Source organism: Equus przewalskii, chromosome 2 (genome assembly GCF_037783145.1).
Source record: "Equus przewalskii isolate Varuska chromosome 2, EquPr2, whole genome shotgun sequence".
Taxonomy (NCBI): Eukaryota; Metazoa; Chordata; class Mammalia; order Perissodactyla; family Equidae; genus Equus; species Equus przewalskii.
This window is the reverse complement of record NC_091832.1, coordinates 58,750,164-58,767,090: the sequence shown is the minus strand read 5'-3', so window position 1 is coordinate 58,767,090 and position 16,927 is coordinate 58,750,164. Positions and strand designations below refer to the sequence as shown.

General features: G+C 48.6%; 1 protein-coding gene across 9 annotated transcripts in view; it reads right to left on the bottom strand.

Annotated features, from left to right (window-relative positions):
• Positions 1-16,927, bottom strand: part of MSRA (methionine sulfoxide reductase A) — a 391,817-nt gene that overhangs the window by 36,416 nt on the left and 338,474 nt on the right. Inside the window, exon 6 of one of the 9 annotated variants that reach the window (XM_070607475.1) lies at positions 16,397-16,477. The exons of the other annotated variants lie outside the window; for them this stretch is intronic. Within the exon in view, the coding sequence (XP_070463576.1) occupies positions 16,430-16,477 (48 nt within the window). The 3' untranslated portion in view covers positions 16,397-16,429. The remainder of the gene's footprint in view (positions 1-16,396; positions 16,478-16,927) is intronic. 9 annotated transcript variants of the gene reach the window in all.

The following is a 16,927-nucleotide window of genomic DNA, read 5'->3' as shown; positions in this document are numbered from 1 at the left end:
GGAAGGGAACCAAATACTTTTTTTTTTAAGCTCTCACACTATAATTGCACTGTCTTCTCTTCTCTCACTGTGCCTCAAAAATAACCTAAAATATTTCCGGTACAAGTATATCACGCCTCAATTTAGAAGACCACTCCAGTGGTTCTCCAGCTACCCATTTAGAATGACCTGGGGAGCTTTAAAAAAACAAATGCCACCACAGCATGGCCAGGCCTACACCCAATGGTGTAGTGGTTAAGTTCACGCTTTCCACTTCGCATCCTGGGGTTTGCGGGCCTGGATCCCAGGCAGGGACCTGCACACCACTCGTCAAGTCACGCTGTAGTGGCGTCCCACACACAAAAAATAGAGGAAGACTGGCACAGATGTTAGCTCAGCAACAATCTTCCTCACCAAAAAGAAAAATAATAATAAACCCCACAAACGCCAGGGTCCTCTTCCTCAGAGAAACACTGATTGGAGTATGGGGTGGGGCCCAGGTGTTACTCATTTTTTAAGCACCACAGGCGATTCTAGTACACTGCCAGTTCAGTGCTTCTCAACTGGAGACATGTTCCCCTCAGGGGACATTTGGTAAAACCTGGGGACATTTTTGGTTGACACAACTGGGGTGGGGTGGTGGGGACTGAGCTACTGGCCTCTGGTGGGGCAGGCCAGGGAAGCTGCTATACATCCTACAAGGTACAGGGCAGCCCCTGAAATCCGCAAGACAGAATCACCTGTCCCCACTGGCAATCGCTGTGGAGAAACCCTGCTCTCATTAAATACGATATGGAGGGTTGTATTGTGTGTGTTATTTGGAGCTTGATGGAATGGAAAGAAGGCAGGATTTGAATCCTGAGCAGTTTCGTTTGCCTCTTGAAGGCTCAGCTGTATTGTCAGAAAGATTATCTTGCAGGGTGTTTAGAAGCTACATGATCACTACTCCTGCCTTTGCTCTGCTTTGTCTGCTTTCTTGAACATTAGAGAGCTTTTCTAACAGAGATTTCAGATGTCCATAATGTTATTCAGGGGTCAGAGAAGGGGGTAAATCAATGGAGAATCCTCTAGCCTGGTCACTCAGAGTGTGGTCAGCTGTGCAGACCAGCAGCTGCTAGAAACGCAGAAGCTCAGGCTCCACCCTAACCCTGCTGAACTGGAACCTGCATTTTAACAAGGTGCCCAGTGACGAATGCACCTGCAGGTCAACCACGCTAAGATGCAGCTGCTGGTCAACCTCACTCAGCTGCAGGTCAGCTTAGGGCACCACTTTTCTGCAGACTCTGAAGGCTTTTTTAAAAAAAATAATAAACTCTAAAGAGTCTCCTCAAAGGGTTAGCATCCCATTCTTCTTTGGAGAAGGGAGCTGACACAGTTTAGAGATCTAAAGCCAAATAAGTTCATCCCACATTTTTGGAAATAGAACCACATGCACCAAGCACACGTTAAATTAGACCAGTGGTTTTCAAAGTGTGATCTCAGGATCATTGGCATCACCTGGGAACTCGTTAGACTTGCAAATTTGGGGTGTGGCCCTAGTCCTACTGAATCAGAAACTCTAGGTGGGGACCAACCACGTAGCGTGTTTTAACAAGCCCTCCAAGTGCTTGCAATCTACACTGGAGTTTGAAAACCACTGCAGCGGACTAGAGCCTTTACTGATACAGATGTCAGTGTTCACAGCCTTCGATCCAGCATGGCGCCACCTCTGAGAATCTATCCTACGGAAATTGTTGTCCCTCTCTTGTTGGACAGCTCTGTCAATAATGTTCTAATGAACATTATCCTTCAAAAATCTCTTCTTCTTTCCTGCTTCAGGCATATCTATTTCACCACCACCCCTTCCTTAAGCTGCCTTCTATATCTTCCTAAAGTCTGATCAGAGAAAAGTAATTGGTACGAAAATAACGTGAGACAGCGGAAAAGTCTGGGATCGGACAGACCTAGATTGTCTCTCCCACCTAGCTGTGAAACTTTGGGGAGTTATTTCTTCTCTCTGAGCTCCAGCTTCTCCGTCTGTAAACTGGAGACAATAACACTTCTCTCATAATACAGTATGAGAATTGAAGCAAACAATACGTATTAGTTTGTCATTATTTTTAATAAGTAGGCAACAAGACCCATACACTTGAATGGCGGCTATGTTCTGAAGTTTTAAGAGGAATTGACATGTCCCTCCATCTCACTCTCCTTGGAAGACCCACAGATGGGACCACTAAGGAATGAGCTATGACACAGGGAGGGGCGCGGTCTGCAGAATGCCACCTCTTTCTCTCCTGGTTTGCACAATAGAACCTTGTCCTCCTCTGTCGCTGATTACTTACTCTTAGTTGCTCTGTGCACTTACTCTTCCTTTGCTCTCTCCACAGCTGTTGATGTCCTGTCCTTCACCTGATTTTACAGGACCCCTCCCCCTGGGTGAGTGTTACGATTCACAATTCACTCCCTTGGCTGCAGAAACCACTTAAGCAGTCTTTAAATGCTAACCACTCCTACCTTTGTATCTCCCCCAGCTTCAGGCCTTTATTTGACTGCCTCCTGGAAATCCCCACCAGATTGTCCAATGAGGAGCTCAGATGTCACATATCCCACCCTGAACGCAGTCCCTTTCTCTGAGAGCCAGACCTTCCCCAATCTCTCGACAAGAGAATAACCTTTTTAAATTGCAGACCTGATCTTCTCACTCCTCTGCCCCCATGCTGCCCTAATCATAAAGGTCAAACCCGTCCTGTCTCTTCTCCCACCCTTCCCTCTGCCCCACACCCTGGGCACACCCTCCACCTGCAATGTGCCACCCACCATTCTGACAGATTCTCTCCTTGACCAAAGTCTATTCAGGCTCCTCTGAACCCTTCTCATCTAGGTCTGACTTTTGGACTTCCGTGTTCATCTCTGCATTGTCCAATTTTAGCAAGACTCCTGCTAAGTCAGTTTAACCGGATCACCTCCACCTCGATATCCAATCACCATGGATAACTGATGAGGTTCCCCATCCCCCACCATCCCGGTGATGTCTGATCCCCTGGCCTGCCTTCAGCAAGAATCCTTTCAGGCCGCTTTACCTCTGATGTTTCCTTTTAGTCGTTTTCCATCCACTGACTCCACCCTGCTCCTTGGCTATAAACCCCGGCTTGTCCTTCTATTCAGAGTTGAGCCCGTCTCTCTCCACTACTGCAAAACCTCATTGTAGAGCCCTGATAACTAAAGTCTTCTCTACTGTCTTTAACCAGTGCCACAAATAATTGCATTTTTTAACAGTTCCCTGAACAGGACTCAAATGTGAGTCCTTCTACCTAGCCCAGCAGTTCTCAATTTTGGCTACATCCTGGAAACATCTGGAAGCTTCTTAAAAAAAAAAAATGATGCCTGGGTCTCACCTCAGCCAGCTAGTTAAACATCACAGTGGGGGCAGGGGAGTGGGCAGGAGGAGTTTTCTAAACTCCAGAGGTGACCCCAGTGAGCAGCCAGAGTTGACACTCTCCAGCCGGGACATCCTCCCCCGTCACCACCTGGAGAAAGAAAGAGGTTCTGCGGGGGCCTCATGCTGAGAGGCTTCACGCTGACCATCCTTAGGGTCTTTACCACATTGCACTGTCACTTTTTGGAGGGCAGGAATTCCAGTTTTTCATTCTTTGGATTCCGGGGCACTGGCAGGGGGCCCGGCAATGTCTGTGAACTGAGCTGGAAGAGTCAGAGCGAGCCGGTTGAGGTAGAGGGAGATTCTCCAATCTCAAGGCAGACTTCTCCCCAGCCATGAGGGCACAGAGTGGTTGTCCCAAGTTCTCCACGTGACGCAGACATTTCTAATTTAGGGTACCAATTCTGAGCTCATAGCTGTCCTAAACCTGGCAGGTAAATGTCACAGTTAGCATTTTAACGTGTAGTTTCCTGGAGCAAGGGTGGTCTGGAGTCATTGATTTGGGGGTGGATCTCGACTCTGCAGGCATCAGTCATGAACGCACTCACATCCTCTGCCCTCCAAGCAACGGGGAGAGGAGCAGGGTGAGCCAATGAGGAAGGTCCCTAAAGTTCTCCCCATCTCTAACATCCTACAACGCTCCGACAAACAAAACAGAAACGCCTTGCCCTTTGCTGTGCACAACTGAAGAATAAGTCACCAAAATGAGGGTGACAGCGATCAGGAAGGAAATGCACAAAGGCAGCCAGGCTCAGAAGTAGCCTACAATTTTACAACCCATCCCTGGGCTTTGACTGAAAAGTTTGTTGAAAGAAGAGAGAGATGACTTGGGTGGCCAGAAGAATAATTTCAATCATGCTTCCTGGAATAATGTGCTTTATATTCCTTTTGACTTCAACGTGTCTGATATGGTTTCCAAAACATTTTTACAAATGTCTAACTCACTGTCAACCCTAAACCACCTGGAAAAAACACTAAATGACAGGCAGCTAAATTAAGGAGCTGTAATTTCGCTGAAGTGTTTCAGGGACCTTTTAAGCCAAAAGAACCAAATTGAAATTGCTTCAGTGGAGCCCAGAAGCTGTCTGAGTAAGAATAGACCAGGAAACTCACTCTCCTTCATACACACACACACACACACACACACGCACACATGCACACATGAAGGCACACTTGAAAATTGAACCAAATTTGCTAAGAGGGTAGATCTGAAGTGTTTTCACCACACCCACAAAAGTGCTAACTATCTGGAGATGGATATGTTAATTAGCTTGAATATGGTGATAGTTTCTCAGTGTACGTATGTGTACACCAAATCATGCACCTTAAATATGTACGATTCGTAACTGTTGAACATATTTCCATTAAAAAAAATTGAGCCTGTGTGAGATGAACTGGAACCTTTTCTCATCACAGGACCCCCCTCAGCCCACCTGCCATTCTGAGTTCCCCTGAAGTGGCTTACAGCAGTGATCCTACTGGCGCCTGAACCCCCTCCTCCCTGCAGCCTTCTTGCTTTCCAGATGGCAGCAGGATTGGCTAACACCTTTCCCTGGACAGGCCTGGCTCTGCCATCAACTGGCTCCATGGACTTGAGCAAATCATCAGGTCTGGAATGTTCCGTCTCAAAGATCAGTGGATGCTTCCACAGCTCTAGGAAAGCTCCACACTCTCACCTTTTCCAAAAAGTGAAGATGTGGGAATTCTCTTCTCCCATCCAGCACCCTGGAAGAAGATGGAAGTTCTAAAGGAGAAAACACATTTAGGGAGCTGACTAGCTACAAGGGAGCTGGCTGGGAGGGTGGAGAGTGGGATGGAAGGCGGGTCAGGACAGGGAATCTTCAGGGGCTGACTGTGGGATTTCAGTCTGCACTAACAGTGAGTTGGTGGCAGAGCTGGACCTTTTCTAAGCACGGCCTTATCCTTCCATGACAAGGAGGGTGCATCTACTTGGGGAGAAGGGTCCATAAATGCCGTTCTGGCCCTTGAATGACCTTCAGCCCACTCAAGACCTTTGCCACCTGCCACCTGCCAAATCTGAAAATAGAGCCAAGATGTTTGAACACACGAAGCTGTAGCTAGTGGACCCCAAAGGCCCGTTGGCCAGATTTTTATGAGATGCTTTGGCAAAGCTCTCTCCTGGCACCACCTTTACAACTCTAGATCAGGTCTCCAAATGAGAGGCAGGTGTAGAATGACAGCCTCTGGTCATTTTGCAAATAGGGCACTCAAGGTGTGCCTCCCTCCCAGCTTGAGTTGAGCTTTTCGCCAGCTGCTACCAATGGTCTGGACACTGAAGGCAGTCCAGGGGAGACTGGCAACAGGCATCTCCTCAAAACCAGTGTGGGTCGGGGGGATAAAGATTAAGAAAGCGATGCCCTAAACACTTGCCCCAGGGACCTGACAGAACCCCAGTGCTGGGGGAGTGGGAAGCCTATGGGCAGAGTCGTCTCCAGATCCAAAGGCTCCTCGGCTGCTGGCAGTCCTTGCCGACTTGGAGAAGCAGCTGGAGGAGGGGAAGGAAGTGGCTCCCTCTGCTGAAGTAAAAATAAAGACCTACAACTAAGTAATACACAACAATCCTTGCCCCAATCCGACGGTCACTGTGAGCCCCTTAACCTCAGTGGGCCTCAGTTTCCTCACCTGTAGCATGGGCAGCAGAACCCCACACCACCCAGGATGGCTTAGCATTACTCTTCTCCAATCACATTCTACTTCTTCAGTCACTATTCGTGATCTGTCCCCTGCAAGTCTGCCCTAGACATACTGCTACTCCCCTGGGATCACAAGAGTGGCAGTGCCTGAGGTGGGGCAGGGAGCAGACCGACCCAGGGTGATTTTTCTAGCCGCTAGGGATGGCCTCAACTTTAGGGCCCTGCCACAGTTTCTAGATCTCTAAGGAAAAGCAAGCATGTCCTGAGCTTCCTGAAGGTCTGCCCCCCGCTGCTTCAGCACTGGCAGGGACAGAATCTCCCACCTCTGCCATCGTGGGGTGGGCGGGGGCAAGTGCTCCACCCAGTGGTTCAATCTAGCCACTGCAGAAAGGATGCCAGAACCTGGGTCTCTAGCCACAGGGGCACCTCTTGCCGTTCCCACCCCGCCAGCCTGACCTCCAGATCGTGGATAAGGCTGACTCCAGTGTGAAGGGTGGTGGGAACTCCCTGGGGAGGGACCCACGTGGCAGAGCCAGCTCCAGGATCGAAGCCTCACGGCCCCCTTCCTCCCAGCTCTTCTCCTGAAATGATCTGGGGATTCTGCTCCTCCTCGGGCTCCTTCCTTCCTGAGGCCCTGGGAAGGAGCCAAATGAAAAACCCCCTGCCTATTTAGTCAGGGCGAAACCAGCTAGAGGAGGGAGGGAATGGACTGACTGATGTTAGGAAGAGGGTGGATGTGAGAGAAAAGGAAGGAGAGAGAACAATAATGAAATCAAGGTAAGGCTAAAAAGATGAGTATGGGAGAGTGGGAGGTGGGAAGGAAGGAGGAAAGGCGGGAAGCCTGAGTGAGGAAGAGGCTCAAAGAGAGGGGAGAGGTTGGGAGAGACCCACTGGGGAAGATGCTGCCCAAGCATCCCTCAGGGGCCTTGGGCATACAGACACCCATCCATCCATCCATCCAAAAAAAATTACCAAGTACCTATTGTGTGCCAAGCATCTAACTGGTTTCTGGAGACACAGAGATGAAAAAACATTGTCCCTAGTTGGAAAAGGAAAGGAACGTAAGGTAAATGTAGCTGGATTTTCCTATCCTGGACTGTCCCTGGAAAGGTCCAGAGTCCAGGGCATTTCAGCCAGTGTGGGATAACCAGAATAACTGTGCAGGAAGGGAAGCCACACCATCAGCGTTTTCATAGGTCCATTGGGATAGAAAGAAATTTCAAAATTGAGTTGCAATGATGCTCTCAGAGGGAAGTAAGGCTCAGCACACTGTGGTCCATTCCATCAAGCACAGGGCAGGGAATGTCCCCTCCAGCTGCACCCCCAAAGGCCTGGCCTCCTCCTAACCCAGTAGAGGTCGTCCTGGAAAAGCTTTGGGCAGGAGGTGACCCTCCTAGACAAGTCTTAAGAGCAGGAGTTATCCATAGATAAAGGGGGAAAAGACATTTTAGGCAGCAAACAGCATGTGAAAAGGCAACAAGACCAAACAAACTCAAAGCAGGCAAGAGTGAGCATGGCCCCACTCAGGTGTGGCTGGAATGTGCTGGGAGAGGCAGGTAAAGGAAGTGGAAGAGATCAACCAAGATGGAGGTGGAAACTAGAACTGTCCCATCATTATCTGTCACTGGAACTGTTTTCCTCATTGCACATGAATGCTGTTAGGTTGGGTGTACTCTCCAGTTCACTAAAAGCCTGCTCTCTCCTATAGTCTGGCCCAGTCAATACTCATGTCACCAGCCTGCCCCTTCTAGGCATCTGAGTGGAGTTTGTGATTTATGAGTCAAATGAGGAAGAACCCAGTTTGCCAAGCCATGAAGATCAATTTGGAGCCACTGCTAGGGCATGAAGGCAGACTGCCACTAAAAGAAGAGACAACGGCATAAAAGACACCCTAAGGATTACCTTTAGACCTACTAACCCCACATCGAGGGATCTATCCTAAAAAAAAATCATTTTAAAAGATACAGTTATTTCTATGGTGCAAGAATGATCAGTGGCATTCTCAAGACAAAGGGGCGACCACTAGAGGCTGTACTGGTCAAGCTGTGTGTTTCAGACTCCAAAAGGGCCGTGCCAGGCTAGAAGAAGGAAAGGAGCCAAGAGGGCACACAGGTGTGGGAGAGGGGGAGGGTGGAGGCAGCACAAGAAAGGAGGAGGGGCCTTCCTGCTGGGGACCAGGATGCTCAGGAAATGATGGACAGCAGGCCTGGCACGGGGCGAGGCCACGGGCTTCCAGCCATCAGGGCAGGAGAGGGTCCCGTCCCCACCCCCACACCATGCTCCCCTCTGCTGATACCACCTGGGAGCGAGATGAGAAGATACTCAGGTTAACAAAATTCGGGAGAGCGGGTATCTTTCCATCATGATGTATCTCCGCAGAGTTAAAAATGTCTGTTGTGGGATTTTTGTTGTTGTTTTTGCCACTAGGTAATCTTTTTCGGATAACTTCATGTTGAGGATTTACAGGAAGATCAGACACTGGGCTGACAGGAGGTCACGTGGAACGCCCCAGAAGCTGACCTCACCCGGGACAGGCAGGTGACTTCCCAACAAGAAGTGAAAAGTGGCAAGTGGCCAGTGTCTAGGGTAAGGGTGGTCAAGTGTATAAAGCCGGTCACATGAGGGAAGTGTTTTGCAATCATTAAAAATGACAAGTATGAAGGTTATGAAGCAATGGGGGAAAAAGCACTAATAATGTTAAGTGAAAAAAGGACAACACAAAAAAGTCTCTATTAATATCATCTGTGGCAAAAGTATGCGTGCAAAGGGACCAAGACTGGAAGAAACCCCAGAAAGATGGAAACAATAATGTGATGGGGCAGTGGGGGTACGGGTAATTTTTCAAAGTATCTTTATAGTTGCAGTGTTGCCTTCATAATAAAATACAGTTTTAAGAAAGAGAGACACACACAGACAGCAGTTCTCCAACTATGGGGTTGGGCCGGTGCAGTGGTTCTCAAACCTCAGCCTGCCTTGGATCATCTACAGGGCTGGCTGTACACAAATTGCTCCGCCCAGCCCCCAGGGTTTCGGAGTCAGTAGGTCTGGGGTGGGGCCCAAGAACTTGCATTTTTAACAAGTTCCCAGATGATGCTGGTGCCTCTGGGCACAAACTTTGAGAACCGCTGGACTAGTGTGTGGTCTCTGCGAAGGGATGAACTTTCAGGTGTTGAGAAGGAGGTCAGGAGCCAGTGTGGCGAGGCTCTGGCTGGCCCAGGAGATGACGTGCGTCTACTTTCTGATGGACATGGTGAGCCCAGTTACCTCCGTCCTGTTCACGGTCAGGGTCATCAACTCAGCAAGGTCACTGAGGTTCCCTCCCTGATCGGAAAGCTCCTCATGGCTCACAGAGACTGAGGGATTATTACAGGTGGGTTAGCTACCAGCTCCCCTAGTTTCCGGGGTGCCGTGGGGTCTGACTGCAGGGCTCCCAGTAGATATTCCTGTGGGCAGCTGCCCGAGTAAGGAATCTCTGACTGGGCAATTGCTCTTCCACATCTGCTCTTCCCTGCGGTCTCCTAGAATCCAGAAATGGGGGTTAGCACCACAGAAACCCATGGGTGCTCCAACGCCACTGCCAGCTTCCCTATGTGAAGAAGCCAAGGCCCAGAGGGGAGAGGCCACAGAGCTGGCTAATGCAGAGCTGAGACTAGAACCCAGGGCTCCTGGCTCCTGGGCCACAGCTCTCTCTCCCATTATGCCCTGTGCTCTCAAGAGTGAACAGAGCTCCTCTGCCAATGTTCAGTCACTGATAAAGACATCCGCTGGCCTGACCACCCTCAGCCCTTCACCCTGAGCAGGTGTCGCTGATTAGAAGCTTCTGTGCTGGGGCCAGCACTCCCAGGGTGGGAGTCACAAGCATGCTGCCACCGCCTGAGCTCAAACTGAGACCCTCCTGGACCACGAGCGCCAGCGCTGCCAGGAAACTTCCTCCTGGTGGGCCAGGGGTCTGTGCTAAACGGTTCCCAGCCAGCTGGCCCTGGGAGACGCAGGGCCCCCTCCACGCCCAGCACTTTGGTATTCGTGACCCTGTTTTGAAAAAGCGGTTTGCCAGCAGGAGTTTGCCCTGTGAACTTGCCGTAATTAAAGCAGCCCAGAGAGACCCAGGAGAGGTTCAAATCCAATTTCAGCGCCTGAAATCCGGCAGCCCAGTGTTCTGAAAGACACACGCTGCCTGCTGTCTCCAGCTCCAGTTCACAGGCTTCCAGCAGTCTCCACGAGCCATTTTGGTACCACCTCGTGCTGGGCAGATGCAAAAGCAAAAGGTCGGAAGTGCAGGGCGCATTTCTGGGTAAAAATATCTACACACTCCTTACCTCATCCAGCCCATGCCCCTTTCTCCCTCACCCAAGGATACTGCTACAGAGGAGCCGTGCCTTCGAACAGAGTCAGTTTCCGTTACCGTGACAAACTTCTGCGGAAGTGACCAAAGAATGAATACCTGCTAACGGAAGAAGATGGCTACTAGTAACATCAGAGGATCTGGTGCTTAATAGGTCAAACTGTGCTCCAAATCAGAGGCCCCACGTAGATGCTGGCAGAAATCCCCTGAAAGGGGATTCAGGCCCCCTTCAGGTTTGGGATTTTGCCAGCCAAGAATGTCAAATGTAATTAATGTGAAACCATGCAGGTAAACTGCCTTGTGGGGTGGGGGCTGGTCCACCTGTCTAGCACGTGCATTATTCCCAGAAACCTCGGGATCAGGACTTTCAGTAAGATGGATCCCCACGGTGCCTCCACACAGCTGCCTAACGTGAACTACCGTTAGAAGTGAGGCTGTCACCTTGTAGCCCCATTTTACTGATGAGGAACTTGAGTCACAGCCAGAAAGCTTGCACAGCTGACCCAAGTTCCCACGAGGAACGAATCTGGGCTCAGACTCAGTCCTCTTCAGCCCCATACCCCTCCACTTCTTTTTTAAAGTCTCTACATGTGGGTGTGGCTATCCCCAGGAATCCCTGCTTCCACTGGACACTTTAAGGAAAAGGACTTCAAAAAGGAAAAAGACTTATTTGTCTTTGTCTATTCACCACCTAGCATATTGTATGGACGCACTGAACGTTTGTAGTTATAAGAGTCGACAACTCAAACTCAAACTGCACTAAATTAAAAATGGTGTAAAACTAAAACTGGTTTAAAAACTCCGATAAAGTTAAAAATAGGATTTCCTTGGGGTTTGAAGTGCTTAATAAAAGCTAATATTTATTGAGTACTATGTATCAGCCACCATTCTATGGTTTACATGGAATAACTTATTTATTATTTACAAACCCTAGGAGGCAAGTACTATCATTACCCCCATTTTACAGGTTGGGAAACTGAGGCAGAGTAGAGAAGGAAAGTGTCATGCCCAAGAGCACATAGTAAGTGGCAGAGCAGAGACTCAAGCCCAGACAATATGACAGCAGAACCCAGGACACTGACATTGTGCTATTCTGCCTCTGGTTAGGCATTTTCTTACTCTGCACCTCACTAGAAATGTAGATGCAGTTCTGAAGATGCCTTGCAGTCAAGCAATCCAAGTGGTTTTGTTGTTCCTGGCTGGATTGTAGGCACAAGGGCCATGAGGATCCTCAGAAAACATGCCGGAAACATCGACGCCTGAGGAATCCATCATCTCATGTATACAAGTTGCACGAATGTTTGCCAAGTGATTCAGTGAATGGAACAGACAATCTATCCCCTAGGCAGCAATGAGCTCCTTAGACTGTCAGAAATGTAAACCTGCAACCAAGAAAGGGAAGTCACTCAGAAACCTGAACAAAATTCAAGTTCAGGAAGACACAATCTTTCCAGGGCCCTTCGGAAGAAAGTCCTTAATCTCATGGGGGAGGGGGACACCATTATTAAGTTGGAACCCATGTTAGCAACCTCCCCCATCTGAAAATCCACAAGGAAACCTCCAATAGAATGCTGATTTTATTGACCTAATGCTCAATTCCATTCCAGCGTGAAGAAGGGAGGGGGACATTCCCGCCTGCGGAGTGGCCAAGTTGGAACAACCATAGTCACAAGAGCAGGAATGACCATGACCCAGTGTTGGTGTAAAGTCCTGATGACTTGGCTTGATGATGCTGGTCCTTGCGGGGTGTACCTGTGTGTGCTCCCCTCGTTCCATTAGTGACGTGGCCTCCTTCAGGCAAAGGGACAGAAGCGAGCCTGATGCCTTATTCTAAGGGGTTGCCATTCTGAAAAATGTAGAGGGCATCTCCCATTCATCCTCGACTCCCCGCTGGTGCTCAGCAGTCAAGGACGTGCAGCCTGCCCTTGGGCCCTGCTTCCCTAAACACAGCCTCTTCCTACCACAGCCCCCACAGAACCACCACAACACACCATCCCATGGGGGCATGAAGAGAGAAGTACACACATATGAATTCAGCTCTGCACATACATTTGTGCTAGTGCCCCGGACACAAAGGTTTCCATCCACCTCAAGGGCCCGAGATCCACCCAAGTCATCCCTACGTGGCACACGACGCCAACACCTCCGGATCAGGTAAGTGTAACAATGAGTCAGATTGCTACAGAGCTGTTGCTAGCCTTACTTCTCTTCTAGATTTATGGGGTATGGAGAGGAGGGAAGATGCTGGAAAGAGAGAAAAAAGCAGAAAGAGGAGGAGCAGATACGTGTCTGTACAAGCCAATACTAAAAGCCTTCTGTCTATTCAAATGTACAAAAGATTTCAAAGGCAAAATTGAGGGGAAAATGCAAACTCAGTGGTTATTCTCTCAATGTTCAAAAGCAAAGACCCTTGACTCAGCCAGCTACATCTGTGTGGTTATTTCCTGCCCATGTGCAGTGGGAAGGACACAGAAAGACCGACATCGTAATTTCACTTCTCACTAGCTATATGACCTTGGGCGAGTTATTTAATATTTCTGAGACTTAATTGACTCATCTGTAAATCGGACCCATAACACCTTCCTCATAGAGTTCTATCAAACACATTTGTAAAGCACCTAGCCTGGGGCCTGGCACCCAGGATTTGCTAAATGAATGATTCCTCTTATCTCTAACACAGTGCGCTGGCTGATGCATGGGCCTCCACACTCCCACATGCCGACTGATCCCATACCACAGGGCCCTGGGTTTAGGGGAATCACCATTTTCCCCTAGACTATCTGCATCCATAATTTCCAAATGATATTCTGTGCATTCACTTCTGTACTTTCTTATCATAAACTCCACAGGCAAAGTGTTCTGGGACCAAAAGGATCCTAGGAATTTGGCCTGGAGAACAAAAGCCCATCAGCTCGCTGCACTGAACAGAAGGAGCTTGACTTCTCCATCAATCAGCCTAATAGCAGGGGAAAACGTCTCCACTGGTGTGCCTGTGTTTGCACATAAGCCAGGAACGGGGGTGCGCAGTGTGCCGAGGCAGGGCGAACACCTTGACTGAGGATGCTAACAGGGCAGTGAGTCGTGAACCTGCCCTCAGCTCTGCCCGTGGTCTTTTTGTGGATTCTGAAAACCAGTGGCCACAACAGTGACCCCACAGCCATGGCTCCGCTTCAGTGGTCTTTACAGACACCCTCTTCTCATGTCCTGCACCTGCTCAAAACCCTCCAAAGACTCCTGGGCCTACGCCACCGGCTCCAAGCTCCTCTGTCTGACTGAGGTCACATCATAATCTGGCCCATTTTTGCACTTCCCACTTGATCCCCACGGCCCCTCTGACATCTGCCCTCTCTCCTGGTGGCCCCAGAGTTCCATAAACTGCATACGTCCTGCCCCTGTGTCTCCGGTCATGCTGGCTTCCCTCCTGAAGGCCCCTGCCTCCTCTCCCCAGAAAGGCCAGTCTTGACGCTGGTCAAGGGCCAGTTCTTCCCTGCTTCTTCCATGCAGCCCACACAGGCAGCAGCTCAGCGTCATGTCAAAGCACAGTCAGACAGGCCTGGGTTCAAGTCGCAGCTCGCAGCTAACCAGGTCACCGTGAACAACTGACCTAACCTTTCCATCCTCGGTGGACTATCTGGAAAATGACAACAGTAACAGTAACCGCCTCATGGACTGGCTGGGGCGCTAAATAAGACGGTGCTTGTAAACCCTCCCTTAGCACAGTGCCTGGCACACAGTGACACCTTTATAGGAAATCTTATTTTTCGCTTTATTAGAATTTCGAAACCAGTTTTAGTTGTCCACCTCAACTTTTAAACCCTCAAAAATGGCAGCTATTATTTTAATGCTAACCTTCTCTTGCCAATTTCTCTAGCCTATAGTCTCCTTCACATCGCTCAGTGTTATGCATTATGGTTTTTCGTATCTTAGCTTTGTCTAATTGTAGGCTTACTCCCTTTGTTCACATCCAGAGATAGAGGTGGGAGTAGATTCACGTCGACTGGATCATTTCTGCCACTAGGAACGCAGAAGTTGTGTAAGTCAGATTCTCTGAGATTCAGTTTAGTTATCTAGAAATAGAGAAAAGAGGAGTTGCCCTACTTACATTGTAACGTTACTGAAGGGAGCAAAATAAAATAAAGTGGTATACGTATGAGCAAATTCTAACTGCAAAGCACTACTCATGCATCCGGATACGGTTGGTCTTATTTGCAAGCATGATGAAAATAATCTCCATGGAGTTCACTTGGAAAATAACTCTAAACACTTTCGGCTCAATGAGGCCTGTGATTGTAATAGTCTATGTCTTAATTCCTAATTGGACCCCTGTGGCTCATATGGCAGAAGCTGCCCAGCAGGGCCAATGACACCCAGGGAGAAAGCCCTGAGCAGTGCTGGAGGTGAGAGGTGGTAGGGCCCAGTACCTGGGTGAGAAGAGCTCCCAGTGCCCTTCCAAAGCACAGGAAACCCTGTGTGCAAAGGCATGGAGGTATCAGAGCAAACAAAGAAGCTCATGGTAGTGAAAGGAGCTTGGCGGAGAAAGGGGGCCTGGTAATGGTGTACAGCCTTGCACGCCACGCTAAGGGGTCCAAACTCTGTCTTGGCCAGGGGACCAATCTCCTCTTCTCTCTTTCCAACTGGTAAGAATAGTTCTCTTTGCTGCAGTTTACTTTTGCCCAGGTAAAAAGCTGAGAACAAGACACAAACAATAACATCACTCTCAAAGTGCAGGGACCACCTGGGGAAGGCTGTGTCAACGTTGCGTTTATCACACGTGAGGTCAGGGAAATTGGGAAACGAGGTGCGAGCCAGCAGAGGGTTGGGGATTGATGACACTCTTCAGTGTCCAACATGAAGGAGAGCCCACGACTTCTCCCATTACCCATGCGCTTCCCCAGTCTTAACTCTGCACCACCTCTAAAGCCTGAGAAGGCAAATTACTTCCTTCCTGACTTTCAAGTGCCTTCTCGAATTTATCTCCTTCCTGATCTTGTCCCAAAATAATACACCCTAAAAATAAGGGATGAATGAAGTTTTTATCAATCGCCCATCACGACACAGAGAGCTTTGTTTCTTAATTGGGGTTACACAGAGAGTGCAGTGGGTCAGCACTGCTTGAAAACGTCCCCAGGGGATTAAGATATGCCCGGGTTGAGGGTCATTAGCACAGGATGGCGAACAAGTCTTCATGTTTAGGAAGGGCCAAAGTCAGAACAGGATTAGAATTAAGGAGAGGAGACTTGGATGAGACTTAAAGTACATCTTCTAATGACTGGCGGTGCATGTGCGCACGCGTATGTGTGACAGTGCATCCCAGAACAAAATGCCAGCACCTTTTCTTCTCCATGGCAACGCTGGCACATGTTTGCTCAAATGAATGTTCCCACGTTGACTGGCTCATTTGGCAGAACGGAGCCATGTGCCAATCCATAGGCTGACCAAAAAGACCTCGTGAGTAGAAACCTTATAAGGCATTTTTAACAAAGTACGTTTTCCTCCTTGTCTTCCCCCTGACAAGCAACGACATTCCCCCAAGATTCCAGGCACATGACATGGACTGGAGGTGGCAGATGAAGAAGAGAAAAACAGCTCAGACAAGGGAGAGGCGTTTCGCTGGTCATCATAATGTGGGCCCTGCAGCCTACGGGCCAGGCTTTACTCTCTGCACCGACAGTGTGGGTGATGTGGTTGCTACTCTTAAGTAATTATTGCGGGATGAATAAATGAATTAATGAGAACTGACATTTCATTAAAAGAAGAGTACATCTCACAGTTTCAGTGTGAAATCTCCTTCCTTAGAGGCCTCAGACATTGGATGATTCTCTGCCTAACTTGCCCTTTCTGGACTGGCCGCACGAACGCTAAACCACCATATGTAACAGAATCAAAGAATTCCATCCTGAGGAACAATTCTTATCTTCTCTTGGGAAGCAGTGCCATTTAGCAGAAGGAGCAGGAAATCTAGAGCCAGGAAATCTACATTTACATGCTGCCTTTGCCACTTACTGGCCATGTGATCTTGGTCGAGTCATTTCATTTCTACGAACATAATGGTTTCCCGAGCTGGACAACAAAGGTCGTAATTACCTAGTGATTGGGAGAATGAAAACACGTGAAAGTATTTTGTAGCTGTGAAACATGATACAAAGGTTGGTTGTTATTAAACCAAAAGCAAAAATAATGACAAAAGTTTATAAAGGTGTCCCCATCTATCCTCACTAAAGACTCAACAGCAAGTTTCTTCAACAAGAATAGAACACACGTGCCAAGTATCCAGCATGGCTTAGAGGACGGAACTTCGCCTGTGTGGATACTTCAGTTATGAACTCACGGTTTAACCACATAGGAGAATGTGTGAATGGCTGTTCCTCCTTTAGCTTCTATAAGTTATATAAGGAGGATTTTAAACCTGAAAAACTGATGAATAATTCTCACGTATGTATCTTTCTTCCTATGGCTGTTTTTAAAACACTTTTGTGATTAATGGCCCCTAATTAAGTTAAATAAATTACTGAGTTATCAATAATGCAAAAATAT